The sequence below is a fragment of the Dioszegia hungarica genome (genome assembly GCF_025882075.1).
Source record: "Dioszegia hungarica strain PDD-24b-2 chromosome Unknown MKK02contig_7, whole genome shotgun sequence".
In the NCBI taxonomy this organism is placed as follows: domain Eukaryota; kingdom Fungi; phylum Basidiomycota; class Tremellomycetes; order Tremellales; family Bulleribasidiaceae; genus Dioszegia; species Dioszegia hungarica.
Genome location: NW_026515769.1, coordinates 735,520 through 752,332, shown reverse-complemented (window position 1 = coordinate 752,332; position 16,813 = coordinate 735,520). Strand labels below are relative to the sequence as shown.

Below are 16,813 nucleotides of genomic sequence, written 5' to 3'. Positions count from 1 at the left end.
GAGGGGGGAGGTGGAGGTGGGAAGGGGGAGGAGAAGAAGGTAGGAGGAGGGGATGGAAAGAAGGGGAAGGGGAAAAAGGGGAAGAAGGGGAAGAAGGGGACGAGTACGGAGAATCTGTTGGAGGGTCATGAGGACGAGGAAGGGGGAGGGGATAAGTGAATGATCGTCGAGGAGAGGTCAAGCTCGAGGCGAGAGTTGAGGAGTGTGGACCGGTGCTGGTCATGATTACTGCATCTAAAGACTTGGTAGGTATGTGCATACTCCGGCGGATCAAATTGGACATGCGGTCATGCATACTATCAGCCTGGCTGGTGCTGAGCTCTGAGCTTTACTGTCCCGACACGGAAGGCGCAGTCATGCATCATGCATCATGCATCAGCTAGCGAGCCCCTATATGTGCGCCACATTCCTTCTCCCGGGGATGACCGCCCTTATTAGCTTCCGTGGTTGTTGATGGCTTGCCCGCCAGGCCAGAGCCAGACAACCAACCGACTTTCATACCTCCCTAATCAACGTACCTTGCTACAAGCACCAAAACGCTCAGGCATACCACGCATACCTGCCCCTCCCCATACCAGCGCGCCGAGAAAGATAGCGGAAAGATATCCTCGGCAAAACACCGTTTGACGCGCCGACAATCATGTCAACCCCCAAAATCTCCTTTCGCGTCCCCACGTCTGAGCCCGAACAGCCATCGGGGGACGTGACGACGCACGATGTGACGACGGCGCCGGGGAAAGAGAGGGAGAGGGAGCCGATGTATGGTGGCGAGTTGGGGAATATGGGGCCGGGGGAGGGGAGTGGGGAGGGGCAGGGGCAGAATGGAAATGGGACTGGGGAGGGGAGTGGGAGTGGGACAGGGGAGGGTGGTCATGGGAACGGCAATGGGAATGTGAACGCCGAGAATGGAGGTGAGCTGCAAGTTTCTATCTGAGCGAGAATTGCGACGTTGGTGAGGGCTAGATTGGGCGGGTAGATCCACGGAAGGCGGCAGGCGAAGTGTGGACGTAGAACAGGAGACAGCGTAGAAAAGCGGCGGTGTTTATCTAGCCTGAAGGACCAAACACACAATCTCGCCTTGACCAATCACTGACTCGTAGACTCTCCCGCTCCCGCCCAACCGAGCGCCAAAGACCTGCACGCCCTCGCCTCGACCTATCTCGCCTCGCAGACGCACGCGCTCGTCATCCCCTCTTACTCGTCCTGGTTCTCCTTCGCCGTCATCCACCCTATCGAGCGGCGCTCGCTCCCCGAGTTCTTCTCGTCTCGGAACCGCAGCAAGACGCCGTCTATATACAGGGACTATCGGGATTTCATGATCAATACGTATCGCCTCAACCCGGCCGAGTATCTCACGGTCACGGCGTGCAGGCGGAACTTGGCGGGTGATGTGGGGAGTATCATGCGGGTACATGGGTTTCTGGAGCAGTGGGGTTTGATCAATTACCAGGTGGGTCAGCGGTATTATAGAGAGGAAAGTTTAGCTGATGGTCAGATTGACCCGGATACACGCCCAGCAGCACTGGGTCCACCTTTCACGGGCCATTTCCGCGTCACTCTCGATACACCCCGCGGACTTTCCAACCTCCTCCATCCGGGAACCAAGCCCAACACTGGTGCGCTCGCCCTCCAATCTGCCGGTCCTGGCGCCACGAGCGTCACCCCTCACCCCTCCAACCTCGATCTCCGTAAAATCATCTACCACTCTACTGAAAAGTCGACCAAATCCATCTCTTCGGACGACGCGACCAAAATCGCCACCGCCACTGCCGCTTCCGACGCCGCGCCCAAGCCCCAGTCCTTCGCGTGCGAGACATGCGGCACGGACTGTACGCGGACGCGATACCACTCGCTCAAGGATGGCGAGTACACCTTGTGCCCGTCATGCTTCGTCTCGGGCCGGTTCCCGTCTACCATGTTCTCTGGCGACTTTGTCCGGCTGGACGAGGCGGCATTTAAGCAGGCGGCCGCCGGTCCCGGTTCCGAATGGACAGACCAGGAGACGCTGCTGCTTCTGGAAGGGGTGGAGATGTTTGATGATGATTGGCAAAAGGTGTCGGTGCATGTAGGGACAAGGGGGAAGGACCAGTGTATCGCCAAATTCCTCCAATTGCCTATTGAGGACCCCTACATCTCGGGCGATGCCGCGGCGGATCTCGGACCGCTGCGGTTCCAGGCGGGAACGAATGGTTTGCCATTCGACGGGGCGGAGAACCCGGTCATGTCGGTGGTGGCCTTCTTGGCAAATGCGGTAGGGCCCGCGGTGGCGGCTGCGGCGGCACAGAGCGCGCTGGGCGAGCTGGGCAAGGGGATGAAGCGGAAGCGGGAGGAGGATGGGGATGGGGCGGTCAAGAAGGGCAAGGCGGAGACTGGGGAGGAAGAGATGGTCGTTGATGGGGACGAGGCAAAGGACGGCGAGGCGGCACCGGCACCCGCTCAATCAGCGGTCGAACGCGCAGCATCCATCGCTCTCGGCGCGGCCTCGGCCAAAGCCTCCGTCCTCGCCGCACACGAAGACAAGCGCATCTCGCAATTCGTCTCGCGGCTCGTCGCTGCCCAAGTACGCAAGGTCGAGCTCAAACTTACGCTCTTTGAAAAGATGGAAGAGATGCTCGAGCGCGAGCAGAGCAAGTTGGAAATGGGGCGTCAGGCGCTGTTTAGGGATAAGCGACAAGTGGGGGCGCGGCTCGCCGAGGTGGAGGCTCTGCTAAGGAAAGCGAGGGAACGGCCGGCCGAGGTGACGCCTGCAGAGTTGGGGGCGGCGAGGGAGGGACTGGGGAAGAGTACGGCGGAGATGATGGTCCCGGTGCAGCAAGGAGGGGCGGATGTGGAGGGGTACAAGAAGGAAGAGGCGCAGATGGCGCAGTTGTAGGCGTAGCCGAGGTGGAATGGAGCTGGAGGAGAGGGGGTGATTTGGATCAAGAAATGTATTTAGATGTGTGCATGAATCTGGGCTATGTGTTTTTATATGTCTACAACTCGTCGTGTGCGCTACTACTGGGATCTGGGGGAGAGATGGCAGATGCGGAAGAGGGTGGTGGGGGAGCTACAACGGAGTCTGCCAGACTTGGAGATGGTTCCACAGATCCTACTGTGTCCATCTTCCCCTCGTTGCTGCGGCTCAGCACACTAGCAGCAGCAGTCACTGTCGACGCCCCCGCCAGAACCGACCCCGTCACTCCGCTCACTGTCTTCGCTAGACTCTCAGCACCTTTCTTCCCTACCTCTCCCTTCACCGCCGTCCCCACCTTCACCCCCTGCTTGACCGCCTTCCCCCGTCCACCTCCAAGACCCATCTTGACCAATCTCGCACTGCCGCCGACCCACCACCCTACGCCGCCAACGACCCTATCCAGTACTCGGCGCTTGATGACCCACCCGACCACCAGAAGAAACAGCAGGAACGCGAGGGCGATCACGAGGCGGTCATACCAGTCTGCTCTTTCCAGCGCCTTGACGAGCTGGGTCGAGGTAGTGAGGAGGGAAGTGTAGGTATCGTATAATGCCGATGTGGAGCGGAGGGTGCGGGTAGAGTCTTCTAACGGGGTGTCAGCCTGTATTGCCCATACTTCTGTCAAGAAGCTGATGGCAACTGTGTCAGAGGAGCGACAGACGCACCTAGCATCTGCACACTCATCACGCTCTTCTCCAGCTCGACCTGCATCGTCCCCAACGTCCGCCTCAGCGCATCCGTCACCTCGTTCGTCTTGGTCTGAACAGCATCCTGCTCGCCTCGCCCAAAATCGGCAGACCGGGGTGGGTACGTCGTCGAGTTGGACCGTTCAGGACCTTTCCCCGCCGACGCAGACGCGGACGAAGAAGACGATGCAGCAGCCACAGAGGGATCTTGCAGCTCATATCGCATATCCGCGGCGGTGGGTTTTCCGGGGATGGGCGCTTTTGTGGTTGAGATACGGGACTTGGAGTAGAGGAGGGCGGAGCGATACTCTGTCCTAGCACTACGGATATAAGCTGAACTCTCTGCCTTCATTCTTGGTCTCATGCATGGCCTGAAGCCTAGAGAACGGCCTGATCAAATACAGCAGAAGGCAAACGGTAGATGTGCAAGTGAATGTCGCTTCCAGTACTCACCGCTTATACTCCCTCTCCAGCTCTTCATACACTCTCCATCCCCCCTCTCGCTCTTCATATCCCTGCAGCATCTCCACCTCCTCCCTGGCCACCTCAAGCCCCCGCCGTAAACCCGCCAGGTCCAGCCGAAGCTCGTCTGTAAGTTCCCCGTGCAGCCCGATCGGGCCAGTACAGCTGCGTAAGCGCGGGAGCTGATATGTGTGCAGGTCGGTCAGGCGGCGTTGGAGTGAGCCGAGTTGAGGCGTGGGGGAGGACATGGTGGATGATGGCTAGCGGTGCAAGTAGAAGAGCAATGTCTCGTGGGCGAGCTGCCAGCGCCCAGCGCCCAGCTGCAGGCTGAAGCTCAACGTTTCATGACGCACGGACTGGCCAGAGACAGCTTGCTGTTGCTATGGCATGTGTAGACGACTAGTCGGAAGCTTCGATACCTGCGACGACGTGGCCGCGGAGTTACAGTACTGCTAGGTCGCTCATGAGGATCATAGACACCTAGACAAGAAGGAACGGTAATGAATTTACAAAATATGGGTCCCGACCCGCTCGCTCCAGTGATGAGCGGACATGATCGCCTAATTTCAGGCGGTGTGATGATGGCCATAAGCCGGGTACGCGGGATTGTACACCCTCAAGAGACGACCTGAGCTGTCAGCTTCCCGCCGTCTCAGATGGGATCGCTATGGACAACTCACCTGCCCCGACCTTATTCTTGTACAAGAAATTCACAATAGTCTCGCTCTCCTTGTTTTGTCCCCCTCCGAGCCCCTTCGCCCAATGAACATTCGCCTTCTCCGCCAACACATCCCTCGCAGCAATCACATCACTCAGCGTCATGACGCGCGTGCGGTACTCGGGGCCCGGAATGACAGGAGGCGGTGTGGGTGCTTTACGGCCCGGCGCGGTTTTCGAGCGCGTGGTGGGTGCGGGTGCGGACTCGTCTTCGGGACCTAGGCCGAGGATGGATCCGGCTCCCCCGTCGCCTAGAGCACTTTGGGGATCTTCGGATGCGCGATTCGGATCAAGGCCGGGTGCGAGGGAGGTGGAGCGGTCGGTTTCGCCCGCGGGGGTGGGGGCGGTAGGTGGGGGAGAAGCGGGTGCTTGGCGGAGTACGGGGGCGTAGAGCATGTGGGCTGATGACTTAGCGGTGATCGAGAGCAATCAGGAGAACAAAAGAGGAAGCGGAAATGGTGGATGATTCCCTTGGGTCTAAACTCACGTTGTGTCACTGGCTCCTCACTCCATGGAGATATAGGCCATTTCGGTAGTAGCTCGTGCTGTTCCAGATATCGATACAGCGTTTCTGGCGGAAGGGTCTTAAAGTCGATCTGAGCGTCAGCAAAAGTACTAGGGCAAGTATCTGACTGCGCAGGTTCGCGCCATCACGCCCGAACCAAGCTCGCCTTCAACCTGACAAGCCCTTGTATCGAGCACCTACCCCCTCGCGCCACACACATCGCCCTCCCCCACGTTGACACATCGCACAGATCCTTCACTCACCTTCGTCACAATCTCACCATCCCCTACCTCCCCCTCATCGTCCTTATCCCTATCGTCCCCTTGAGCAGCCGCCTTCCCCCGCCCCCTCCCCGCCGCTCTCGAAGGAGCCACCTCATTCGCCCCTCCAATCCCATTATCTGGCTTCTTGCGCTTCGTTCTCGGCCCGCTTGCGGTGTAGTCCGCACCCTGCGCGGCAGGTGTACCTGTTTGAGACCCGGACGGGGCGCCTGTGGATGGACGAGGGCGTTTGTTGGTTCCTGTCCCTTGAGACCCGGCCGGGGCGAAGTCGTCTGCTGGTGCCATAGTTCTTTGAGGTATTCCGTGGCTGGCAGATCTCTGCAAGATGTGTGGAGCTAGAGAAGATGGGCTGACGGTGTCAAAGTAGGTAGGCGGAATAGGAAGAAAGGTGATGGGAAGGTGGCCGGTCGAGCCAAGTGGAGGCTTTCTCGCTCGCCTCAACAAGGTCACTTGGCCGAGCCGGAAATCCGGAAGAATTTAGCCCGGACGAGGTGGAATTTGCAGAATCAAGCCCGGACTCCGCCTCGGAGCCCCTCGTTGCCGTAATTCACAGCCAGGATTTTAAAGGTTCTGGCCGGTGGCAACAGCGACAAGCTTGCTATTGACTCTCGTCTTCACTCTCACAACAGAGCAGAACATCAGCTACCATGGTAAGTCAAGAGAAGTCACCGGTGTGCTCAGATCCACACCTGACTTTGCAGGGAAAAGCAAGCAAGACACGCAAGTTCGCAGCGGTGAAGCGAATGATCAAGCCAAGTGATCCGAGATTGTGCGTTGAGCCGCGACGCTTCTGGGCTTAACGGCGAGTGGGCGCTGATGAAGCAGAAAGGAGAATGTAGAGAAGGCAGCCAAGAAGGCCGAGAAGGAGAAGGCGATCGAGGAGAAGAAAAAAGTGTAAGTCCGGTCTCCTTGAGCAGGCGTTTGACGATCAACTCTGCCGGTGGACATGGGTCGGAGCTGATGTATCAGAGCGCAGGTATCCTCATCGTACGTATCAGCACGCTCATGAGAGTAGGGGACTTATGACTGACTCCCAGACTGTTCTTGTCGCACAACACAGACCTCGGACCGCCATATCGGGTATTGGTCGATACCAACTTTATCAATTTCAGCATCCAGAACAAGATTGAGCTTGTACAGGGGATGATGGACTGCTTGATGGCTAAGTGTACGCTCTTTGGACTCTGTCCGAGAAGCTGAGAGCTGACGCCGATCAGGTATACCAACCATCACCGACTGTGTGCTTGCCGAGCTGGAGAAGCTGGGACCGAAGTATAGGCTGGCATTGCGGATAGCGAAGGATCCTCGCTTTGAGCGTCTACACTGCGATCGTGAGTAGAAGGCTATATCCAGCTGTTCAATCCAGTACTTTGTTGTGAGCGAGGGTAGCTGACAGCTTCAGATGGTGGAACGTATGCGGATGACTGCCTCGTCCAGCGAGTAACGGTGCACAAGTGCTATGTCGTAGCTACGGTGAGCTCGCGAACGCCCGTTGCCTTCCGCACGATCAACTAGCTGACTATTACAGTGCGATAGAGATCTCCGCCGCCGGATACGGAAGGTACCGGGTGTACCGCTCATGTTTGTTGTGAAGCACCGATATCAGATTGAAAGATTACCCGAGTACGTCTTGCGCCTTCCAGCTGAATACCCTTGCCGTGGACCCAGCTGATCTTGGCAGCGGAGGAGCCAGCTTCATCTGATCGTTTCGACTCTTTCTGTTTGCGCCGGCTTCTACTGGTCCATTTACTGTATACAAGACATGCATGTTTGTAATCTACGAGTTACAACAAGTCGGGCACTGTTCATACAGGATCTACTGGAATCTTTGATGGCGAGAAATTGTCCTGTGTAAGGAGCAGGGCGACTCAAGCAAGATTAAGCCCAAAGACAGGTCGTCGATGATCTACGCCTCATTCTGCGAAGGTCAGCTAACCACTCTTCGTAGATCGGTGGTGCATAGCTGACTCACGCGCATAATCTCCTTGACAAACGGATTCCCAGCCAAAATCGCCTCTCCCACTTTACCCACCTTCCTCCCCGCCCCCTTCTCCTTCTCCTTCTGCGCCTTCCGCCCCGCTTCATCCATCTCCACCTTTACGCCACTCTCAAGCGGGTGCACCGCCTCCGCCCCCTTTTTCAAGGTATATATCCACTGTTTCCTCTCCATGAGCGCCAAGAAGTCACCGAGCAGCTTATCCGTCCCGAGCGTCTTGCGCGAGCCGAACATAACGAGCTTCTTTTTCGCTCGGGTGAAGGAGACATTGATTCGTCGCCAATCGCGTAGGAGGTCTCCGACCTGTCTGATCAGCTGAGACTCTGAGACCACGAGCTGTCTCCAGTCACTGCTCACATTTCCGACCTCGTTCGACCTGACCAAGCTGATCAAGACGACGTCCTTGTCCCTCCCCTGGGACTTGTCGGCGGTCATGACCTCCACCTTCGGCTTGTCCTTGAACAGCCCATTCAAAACTTTGATCTGTTGTCTGTATGGCGTGATGACGGCGATGTCCTCCTCCTTGATCCCATTTCCAGTCAGGGCTTGAACAAACTGAACTGTCAGTTTGGCTGCCGCGAGTATACGACAAGGCTAACTCACCTGTCGGACGACGATAGCTTCAGTCGGGTTCTGGACGAGATCACCAACTCGAGTTTCTTCCGCGGGGAGTCCGTCCGTATCGACAAAGACAGCCTTGACACTGGCTTATGAGCTTTCTGCACCACTGAAGACGCATATAAACTGACCTCTCCTTCAGCAGACTTTGCACCCAACACTCCTCCGGATCCATGCACCCCTTCTCCTGACCGCCACACCCCTTCTTCATCGGCAAAACCAACCCCCTCCTCCCCACCCTCTCATTCCCCACCCGCAACCTCCCATCATAAACCAGCGTATTGCTCAAACTCATAATATCCTCATTCATCCGATACTGGTACCGTAGATCAACGACCGCTTCGGGCCGTCGATCAGACAAGAGCTTGAAGAGGGAAACGTCCAGACCGGCCTTGCGCGCCTCGTGGTTCTTGACAATGGGCGGGAGCTGGTAGTGGTCTCCGACGAGTACGAAGGTCTCTGCGAATCGGAGTGGGCCGAGGATGGTCGGAAGGGTGATTTGGGAGGCTTCGTCGATTATGCAGTAGTCGAACTTGCGGCGGAAGAAGAGTGGGCTGGAAGTCAGCGCATGCAGCGAAAGGAGGAAGGGAAGGCATACTGTTCGATGGAGAGACAGGTGGTGGCTACTACTGGAGGACCCATGAGGCGCTCTTCGAGCTGAGCCATCGAGGTCGAGCTGTTCATGGCTTCCAGCGTGAGGTGCTGTACGTCGGGATGAACCTGAATATCAGCTGATTCGGCCGCCGCTGCATCAGACGCAGCTCACCTTGTCGATGTTACCCAAACGCAATATCCCAAAGCTCTCGTTGACCAGCTTCATCAGAATCGTATCCACCGCCGAATGGGTATAGCTCGCGAGCAACACGCTCTTTCCCCTCCCCACCAGCGCCTTGATAATCTCCGCAATCGTCGTCGTCTTGCCCGTCCCCGGCATCCCAAGAATCAGCGCATAGTCCTCGGCAGTCAAGACCTTGCTCATCGCCGCTACCTGATCCTCATTGAGGGACGCCGGGATCTCCTCGGGAATAGGCACGCGCGACAGGTCGTAGCGCGGTACCGCATCGTGAACGATGAGAGACCGCCGCTTCTCGTCCCCGCCCGCAAAGAACAGTTGGGCGAGATTGTTCCTCATCTTGGCTATCCCAGACATCATCTCGTCCTTGTCGATCCGGAAGATGAGCTGGTCGGTGCTGCTCGTATCCCGCTGCTTGACGCGGTGGACGGTGCGCTTGAGAAGGGCGGCAGTGTCGATGGTGTAGGTGACGCCGATAGAGATGTGCTCGGCCGTGAGCTCGGTGACGAAGCCACGTTGGAGGCAGAGGAGATCGGGCTCGATGGAGATATTGACGGGGTCGCCGCGGGTGATGTGGCCAGAAAGGAGGTTGGTCCGGCCGGACTGGGTCGCGGTGTGGAGGACGGAGGCCGCTCGTGCGAAGGTGTAGGTGTGTCGGTGGATCTTGGCGAGGGAGGTTCCGACGTCGTTGGTGTACGAGTCAATGACCATATTGCCGAAGCATCTGTGGTGTGAACTTCGAATCGTGCGGACTGATAACTCTAGCTTACCTGCCCCGCTTCTCCCGCTCTTCCGCACCCATCGTCCACAGCTCCTTCCGCAACCGCCCAATATCCTGCTCCTCCACAGTCAACAAGTTCTCCCACTTCCGGAAGAACTCGCTATCCTTCTCCGTCATATGCCCCATCTTCTCCTCGTATAGCGAGCCGATCGGATCGTCCTCCTCTACCGGTACTCTGTCTGTCGTCTGTCCCGTTAGCTAGTGCTGACAAGCTCGGGGGGAACGTCAGCGCCTTTTAGCTCACCTTCCGATACAGCATGCAAGTATCAACCGCATAGCACGTCTTGCACTCTCGCGCCGAGTCGATCGTAGGCGGTAAGAAGCTATCCTCCAGATCCGCAGGCTGCGTGCTTCCGCCTGACACCGCGTCCGGCGCAACCGCGAGCTTTCGCGTTTTGATGAGGTACGAGGCGAGCTCGTTCCGCGCTGTGATCAACGCCCGGATCTCCGCTGGTCTCGCTTCGACGCGCAAAACAGTATCGAGCTGAGAATAGTAAAGCAGTCCAGCGGGGACAGGTACGCCTACATCCGTCAGCTATCTCCCAGAACCCTATCGTGTTCGAGCCAGCAGACATACCATATCGATCCTCCATCAACAGTGTATATAGCATCGTCTGCGCCCGATGATTCATCACCCCAATAGACCTCCCCGTCTTGATTTCCAGCGGGGCGACATGGATCTCCTTGGCTGGATTCTTGATCTTTCGGTCGAGGACAATGGACGCCTGGACGGAGGCGTCGACTTTCCCCTTGAGGCCCCACTTGGGGGACCAGACGTCCTCTTCGATCTCGTGTAGGCCGGTGATACTGAGCAGGGACTGGGCGTCGCCTGGCATGGAGTGCAGATCTCCATCGGCCTGAGAGTCAGTGTATGATCATTCCAGAAGAGCTTTGACTCACTTTGGGCTCCGGCCCCACCCACTTGTCCGCAAACGTCTCGAACCCCTTCCCAGCCCGTCCACCCACCTCATCCTGCACATCCCGAACATTCAGTCCCGCCCCCCATACTTCCATCCGCGTTTGCTCCTTCTGCATCTCCTTCTCCAGCCTCTCTTCCGTCACAGCCGCCTTGAACTCCTGATCCTGCAAAGCGCCCTGTAAAAGCGCATGCCCCAGATTACCGTAGAGGACGGCCTTGCTCGAAGGGCCAGGTACGCGGATGAGCGACTGGAGGATCGGCTTCCGGGGACAGGGCATGGCATTCGCGATGGTCGTCATGGTCAACATGAGGTCGGGGTGGAGGATCAGGAAGGTGGAGGGGTCTTTGCAGGTGATCGAGATGGGAGATAGGAGTGAGGGAGAGATGATGTTGACGGTGTCGTCCACCCGGACGGCGACATCGATCCAGCGTTCTTTGAGGTGGACGACTAAGAGTGCCGGGGTTTTGGCATTTTCGACGAGAAGAGTCTGAAATATCAGCTACAGCGCTGTATCTTCCTGCGCGCTAAAGCTCACCTTGCTCGAAGCCGAGCCCCCGGCTGACGAGGAGGATGCGCGTAGCAGAGCGGTAGCATCCGGGGCTTTACCATCGGCAAAATGGATACCATGGAAAATGTGCCTGACCGTGCACCGAAGCCAGGGCGTGGATGTAAAACCCTCGGGAGGCGGAGGTACGTCCGGATGAAGTATGGGGTATCGGACCTGCCTATCAGCTCTACCTCCATGGCCTAGTAAGATCTGACTGACTTGTGGTGGGGGTGGAGCCATGAGCAGATCCGCATCGAAAGCAGACAGATCCGAAAGATCAAAATCGAAAGTGTACATGTCGTCGTCGTCCAGTAGCGTCTTCTCTGAGTTCGCATCCTTCTCTAGCGGGACCAGAGCAGGAGGAGAGGGATAGGCAGGGTGCTCGAGCCTGGCCTGGACCTGGACGGGCTCGAGCTTAAGCTGAGGCGGCTCAAGATTGACCGTGACCGCCTGAGAGGGGCGCTCGAGCTTGACCGCACAGGGCTCGCGCTGCGCTTTGACCACCCCCGCCGCCGCCGTTGGCTTCGCGTACGCCGGCCTGGTCGAAGGAAGCGGGCGCGGTATATTTGCCTTGACGGGGCTCATCGCTCGCACCGCCTTCGGCTTCAACGGCGTCCGCTTGGCCTTGACCGGCGACCGCGACAGCTGCGACCGAGCCGGGGGCTGAGGCTGAGGCTGGGAGGACGACATGTCGTCAAACATGGACGCCTCCAGTCCCGACAGGAGCGTATCCATGAGCTCCTGTTCCTCCTTGGTCATGGACGTGATGCTCCGGTGTGCATTCTCCTGCTTTGGGCGAGGTCCGGGCGCTAATGGAGTGTGTGATTTGGGCTTGATATCCCGCCCCCGGTCGCGGTCGTCCTGCGAAAGACGGGGTCTTTTGGCCGGGCGTTCTTGTCCCTGCGAGGGCGGCTCGGCTTTTGTTTTGGCCCACATGATGGTCAAGAGGACCGGTCGGGAGAGCTGTCAAGCAACAAGAAGAGAACAAGCTGTGCAGTGATATGTGAGAACAACCAAAAGTTGCAGCCAAAGGAAAGCAAGTCGCGTCACCCTTTCGCGCCCACAATAACAATAGAGTACCGTAATAATAATCGCCCATTTCCTAATCACAATTATGTAATACCTGAAACCAAAGGGTCCCCGCATGCGCCTCCGCATTCCTCAACTCGACATCCACCTTATCCCTCGCTTCTTGCTATCCACTTCGTCGCACAGCCAGCATCGAACGCTACCAGGGAGAGGCTGGACCTCATCATGTCGCGCCAAGAACAAGCAGCGCTCGTAGCGTGGATCAACTCGTTCAGGCCCTCTCGGCGAATCACCTCCTTTGACCACCTCGCTGATGGGCGGGCGTTCATGGAGCTGCTCAGCTCAGTGTGAGTACCGCAGCTGCACATTGGGATCTCAGTGTAGCGAACTGACTCAGCTGACGCCGCTTAGGGACCCAACGCACTTCAAGAACCCGCCAGCTCGAGGTCCTGGAGCTGGACCGAGCAGTCCTGATAATTGGGTACTGAAGACTAATGCTCTGTACGTCAGCTTCTTTAGACCCGCCAACTTCAGGCGATGCATCAGCTGACAGATTAGCAAACGTATACATCGCCTCCTCCTCTCCTTCCCACTCCCTCCGCCCCATCACCCTCTCTCCGCATCCACCCTTCTCGAACCCCCCTTCTCCGCCATCGTCAAATCCCCCTCTTCACCAGAAGGCACAGCTGGTCTCCTCCAGCTCGCTCGTATGGTCCTATGCGTGGCAGTCTGGGCACCAGGGAACGAGCGGGTGATAGCCAAGATCCAGGGGCTGGGGGAGGGGCACATGGCGGAGCTTATGAAGGCTATTGAGGAGGTCATGGGGAGTATGCCGCCTGAGGAGAGTGGCGAAGGGGAAGAGGGGGAGCCAGAGGGCGAGGCTGGAGGGATCATGGGGAGGCTGAGTCGGAAGGACTCGCCAGTGAAGAAGGGGACGATGCGGTGAGCTTAGCCTGGCTGGTCGATATCGGTAACAAGCTGACAAGAAAGCCCGGCTTCTCCTCCTGGAGCGCTGCGGGCGGAGCGGGACCGGCTTTCCCATGAGAACGAAGAGCTACGATTGAAGTGCGAGACCATGGCAGACCAGGTCGACGAGATGACTGCTACTCTCGTAAGCCGACCATCACAGCTCCGTGTGAGATAGCTGACCAGCTCAGGAAGAGGCAAAATCTGAAAGAGACGACGCACTCGCTCGATTAGCTTCTTCCCGTGAGACGGGAGCAGCCAGCCTGAGGACCAGTCAAGGGGCAGGGAGTGATGCTGCTAGTCTCCGAGCGGAGTTGCACGTTCACTCTGCCCGTCTTCTTGCCCTTCTGATACTGCGCTGATGCGGCAGGCTCAAAGCGGAAGAAACAGTCGCAAAGCTTCAGGACGACCTCTCTGGCAAGACCTCCGAGCTGGAAGATCTGCGCACCGCGATGGAGCATCTAGAGGAGGAAGCGGCTGAAGCAGCCAAGATGAAGGATCAGCTAGATGAGTGAGCTTCGATGTTTGGCGCTTGGCGACCATAAGCTCACATAGCAGGTTCCGAGGCATGCAAGCGAAGCTGCAAAAGAGCGAGAACGTCATCGAGAAGTACAAGAAGAAGCTTGACGATGCAGCGTCCGTCCGGAGGGAACTCAAGGTACGTGCTAACATTTTGGCGACGTTTGTGGACATCAAGACAGCACGCTGATTGACAGAATCTCGAAGAAGAGAATGCCCAGCTGCTGAGCATCAATAATGGCCTGGAGAGCGAGCTGCGGCGGGCTGGTCAGAGTAAAATAGGGACGGAGGGTAGTCGAGCGCAAATCGCCGCGCTGGAGAAGCAGACGGCGGAGCAGACGGTCGAGGTGAGCTTCGTACTCCTCCATCTCGACGCTGGGCGGAGTAGCTGATAGATTAGCTTGCAGGTCTCACAGCTCAGCTCGAGGCGGTCCGGATCCAGTTGGCAGAAACAGAATTGGCGCATGAGCTAGACAAAGAGGATCTTGAGCTGTACAGGCAGAAAGCTCGGGAGATGGAGCTCGGTTCGAGCGGAGGTGTGCACAGCGAGGGCAAGACTCTGGCTGGTGATCAGGCCGAGGGCGTGAAGGGCAGTCTTGATGCTGAGCTGGACGCTCTGACGAGCCCGGCAGAGACGAGGACCGAGTGAGCTACCAACCTACCACCCATGAGGTATGGAAGCTGATTGTTTAGCCTGAAGCTTAAGATCCGCCGATTGGAGCGCGAGCTTGCCAGTCATACTTCTGATCCCAACGGCGGATCAAGCTCCCAGACTTCGGTGCTGGAATCGTTACTCGCGGACGCTCAGAAATCTCGGGATCGCTACCAAGCAGACTATCTCTCCGCCAGTCGAGACAACCTCCAGCTCGAAGCGAGACTGGACGCTATCACAAAAGGCAGAGAAGGGTCTGCTGCGATGGCTGCTGCGTTGCAGATGCAGCTGGAGGAGGTTGAGCGGGCGACGAAGGGTTTGGAGGAGGAGATCGAGCTGGTGAGGCGGGAGGCGGAGGGTGTGCAGCGGGAACTGAGGGATGCGAGGGAGGACTGCGAGTCTACTTCAGTCTGTAGGGGAGGGAAGGGAGCTGATAATGACAGTGACGCTGGTGGACATAGACCAGCGAGATGTGCTGAAAGGTCAGCTAGATGGTGTCGTAACGGCGGAGTATCAGCTGATATATCTAGCCCTTCGGCAGACGGCCCGTGAGGACGTAAGAGCGATGGAGGAGCGCCTTGGGGATATGCGCGACCAAATTGATGGTCTGAAGGAGAAGGATCGGTTCCGGCTGGAGGAGATCAAAGTGTACGTGACGGGCAACAATCGGTCATGCTCGAAGGGGAGCGACTGATAGTATAGGCTTCTCAACCAGAAAGTGGACCTGCAGGCGACCGATGTTGATCAGCGCGAGAAAGCTGTCCTGAGGGAGATGGAGTTTGGGTGGGTACAGCTTATCCGGGCATATTAAGCCATAAGCTGACGTTATAGGGATCTCAAGGCACAGTTGGCGAAGGGCGGAGTATCTGCCCAGACCAGCGAGAGGCTTCTGGACCTCGTCGAGCTGAATCAGTCGCTTCGGAGGGAGGTGGAACGGCTACACGCAGATCGCTCAATGGGCCATGATCTTTCTGCGGTGAGTCAGCTTACGAGGCGCCCAATATATCCACGCTCCACAGCCACGAGCTGACATCTCAGCCGCCAGAGTCTGAGCCCGACTACTCTGTCTTCGAGGAAGCTCAAAAATCATACGAATCCCAAATCGCCCGACTTCAGGTGGACCTGGACGCAGCACGGTCAGAGTTGGGCGCCGCTGAGAAGCGGTACAAGCTCGAACAGGATCTGATGCTTTCGGCGTGGCATGATCTTGGGAACAAGGTGGTTCACGAGCATTTGGCGGCTGTTTTGGGCGGGGCGAAGCGGAGTCAGTCGAAAGCTGTCCCGGTGGGCTGGTTAGGAAGACAGAGAAGATGGAAGGAGGATGCGATCTTTGTGAGTTGGTCCGAAGGCAGAGTCCAGGGGATATCAGCTGATCGCTCAGAGTCGGTAGCTGTCTGGGGCTGCGATCGTTACACCTTGCATGTACATCTTGCGTTCCGGCCGATCCCGGCGTGCCTACGCCTGTGGTCCAGCCCAACCACCTTTCCTTCTCGATCGAGTAGAGCACTTCGTCCCCGATCCTTCCAGACAAGCAATCCGGACCGCTAGTACTCTGAGTACGACCTGTTGGTGGGATGCTCCCATTTTATCGTTGGGTCCGGTGTCGGGTTGAGGTCCTTTCTGAAAGGTGTTAGCTGTCATCCGACTCTCTGAGGTGATTGAGGAAGCTTACATTGCTTCGCCCTTCTTCAACGTTGTCCACCTGTACATGTCAGCTGGAGTTATCCTTTATCGAGAATGTCGCAGCTCACCTGACGACAAGTGGGTCGGCGCGTAATGTCCCCTCTAATCGCTTGAGCACAGGTGGTGATGTATCGAACAGCATGGTGAAATGGCTGTAAGTCAGCACACTGTCCCAGCCTATGGTCCAACTCGGCTCCATCATTCAGAGAGGAGTGTGGTCTGGTCCAAGTGAACTCCGGACTCACTCTCCGCGAGTATGATATTGCTGGTTCGCCCGCATCCGCATCGGTAATGTCAATCCCACGCCCAGAGACTTCATATCCCGTACGACACCGCCCGAGGAATGTATTTGCCTAGCGATACCATCGATAAGTTGTCGCAAGTTTGCCTGAGGATCAGCTGAGGCAGAGTCTTGGTAGTCCGGGAGAGGAAGAACAGGCAGATTCATATGGACTGCCTCCCCAATCCCCTCTCTTCCCCCTAGTGGTACGTACCGGCGAAGTGGGATTATGCGAGGCGATACAGAAGAGCTCGTAGAGGGGCATGGTGGACTATGATATATGCTGCTGTAGAGATGGTCGGTGAAGATAGAGGTATAGTGTCTATGCAGCAAGTCGTTGGCTGAGGCGAACTTTCAAAACCTATTTGGTGCGTGCCTGACGCACGGACCATCCCAAAGCCTAAAATTAACTTCCGTCCCTCACC

At 57.4% G+C, this 16,813-nt stretch overlaps 7 protein-coding genes across 7 annotated transcripts; 3 read left to right on the top strand and 4 right to left on the bottom strand.

Annotated features, from left to right (window-relative positions):
• Positions 1 to 640: 640 nt before the first annotated feature.
• On the top strand, positions 641 to 2,872 carry MKK02DRAFT_23946 (putative chromatin remodeling-related protein; the record flags this gene model as incomplete). Its single annotated transcript, XM_053086811.1, has 3 exons — positions 641 to 869; positions 1,101 to 1,450; positions 1,496 to 2,872. The coding sequence occupies 3 exons, from the start codon at positions 641 to 643 to the stop codon at positions 2,870 to 2,872; spliced, it is 1,956 nt and encodes a 651-aa protein (XP_052947257.1).
• Positions 2,873 to 2,972: 100 nt separating this feature from the next.
• On the bottom strand, positions 2,973 to 4,349 carry MKK02DRAFT_43403 (uncharacterized protein; the record flags this gene model as incomplete). Its single annotated transcript, XM_053092403.1, has 3 exons — positions 2,973 to 3,571; positions 3,619 to 3,959; positions 4,093 to 4,349. 3 exons carry the CDS (start codon positions 4,347 to 4,349, stop codon positions 2,973 to 2,975), a joined length of 1,197 nt encoding a protein of 398 aa, XP_052947256.1.
• Positions 4,350 to 4,667: 318 nt separating this feature from the next.
• MKK02DRAFT_43402 (uncharacterized protein) lies at positions 4,668 to 5,889 on the bottom strand (the record flags this gene model as incomplete). The annotated part of the gene is made up of 4 exons (XM_053092402.1): positions 4,668 to 4,729; positions 4,782 to 5,219; positions 5,306 to 5,414; positions 5,587 to 5,889. 4 exons carry the CDS (start codon positions 5,887 to 5,889, stop codon positions 4,668 to 4,670), a joined length of 912 nt encoding a protein of 303 aa, XP_052947255.1.
• Positions 5,890 to 6,347: 458 nt separating this feature from the next.
• On the top strand, positions 6,348 to 7,307 carry MKK02DRAFT_43401 (Fcf1-domain-containing protein; the record flags this gene model as incomplete). Its single annotated transcript, XM_053092401.1, has 8 exons — positions 6,348 to 6,373; positions 6,430 to 6,498; positions 6,574 to 6,591; positions 6,642 to 6,772; positions 6,822 to 6,935; positions 7,007 to 7,077; positions 7,133 to 7,227; positions 7,286 to 7,307. 8 exons carry the CDS (start codon positions 6,348 to 6,350, stop codon positions 7,305 to 7,307), a joined length of 546 nt encoding a protein of 181 aa, XP_052947254.1.
• Positions 7,308 to 7,510: 203 nt separating this feature from the next.
• Positions 7,511 to 12,195, bottom strand: MKK02DRAFT_32314 (uncharacterized protein; the record flags this gene model as incomplete). The annotated part of the gene is made up of 13 exons (XM_053088483.1): positions 7,511 to 7,522; positions 7,577 to 7,903; positions 7,958 to 8,155; positions 8,204 to 8,303; positions 8,350 to 8,772; positions 8,817 to 8,938; positions 8,985 to 9,735; positions 9,782 to 9,978; positions 10,037 to 10,314; positions 10,370 to 10,649; positions 10,693 to 11,199; positions 11,248 to 11,433; positions 11,479 to 12,195. The coding sequence occupies 13 exons, from the start codon at positions 12,193 to 12,195 to the stop codon at positions 7,511 to 7,513; spliced, it is 4,098 nt and encodes a 1,365-aa protein (XP_052947253.1).
• A 318-nt stretch (positions 12,196 to 12,513) lies between these two features.
• Positions 12,514 to 15,815, top strand: MKK02DRAFT_43399 (protein-nucleus import-related protein; the record flags this gene model as incomplete). Its single annotated transcript, XM_053092400.1, has 16 exons — positions 12,514 to 12,635; positions 12,700 to 12,789; positions 12,847 to 13,230; positions 13,279 to 13,399; positions 13,446 to 13,567; positions 13,625 to 13,765; positions 13,813 to 13,912; positions 13,971 to 14,120; positions 14,174 to 14,418; positions 14,467 to 14,837; positions 14,869 to 14,907; positions 14,956 to 15,073; positions 15,128 to 15,208; positions 15,257 to 15,401; positions 15,464 to 15,757; positions 15,807 to 15,815. 16 exons carry the CDS (start codon positions 12,514 to 12,516, stop codon positions 15,813 to 15,815), a joined length of 2,532 nt encoding a protein of 843 aa, XP_052947252.1.
• A 154-nt stretch (positions 15,816 to 15,969) lies between these two features.
• MKK02DRAFT_43398 (uncharacterized protein) lies at positions 15,970 to 16,653 on the bottom strand (the record flags this gene model as incomplete). The annotated part of the gene is made up of 5 exons (XM_053092399.1): positions 15,970 to 16,045; positions 16,098 to 16,127; positions 16,177 to 16,260; positions 16,354 to 16,496; positions 16,603 to 16,653. 5 exons carry the CDS (start codon positions 16,651 to 16,653, stop codon positions 15,970 to 15,972), a joined length of 384 nt encoding a protein of 127 aa, XP_052947251.1.
• Positions 16,654 to 16,813: the final 160 nt, after the last annotated feature.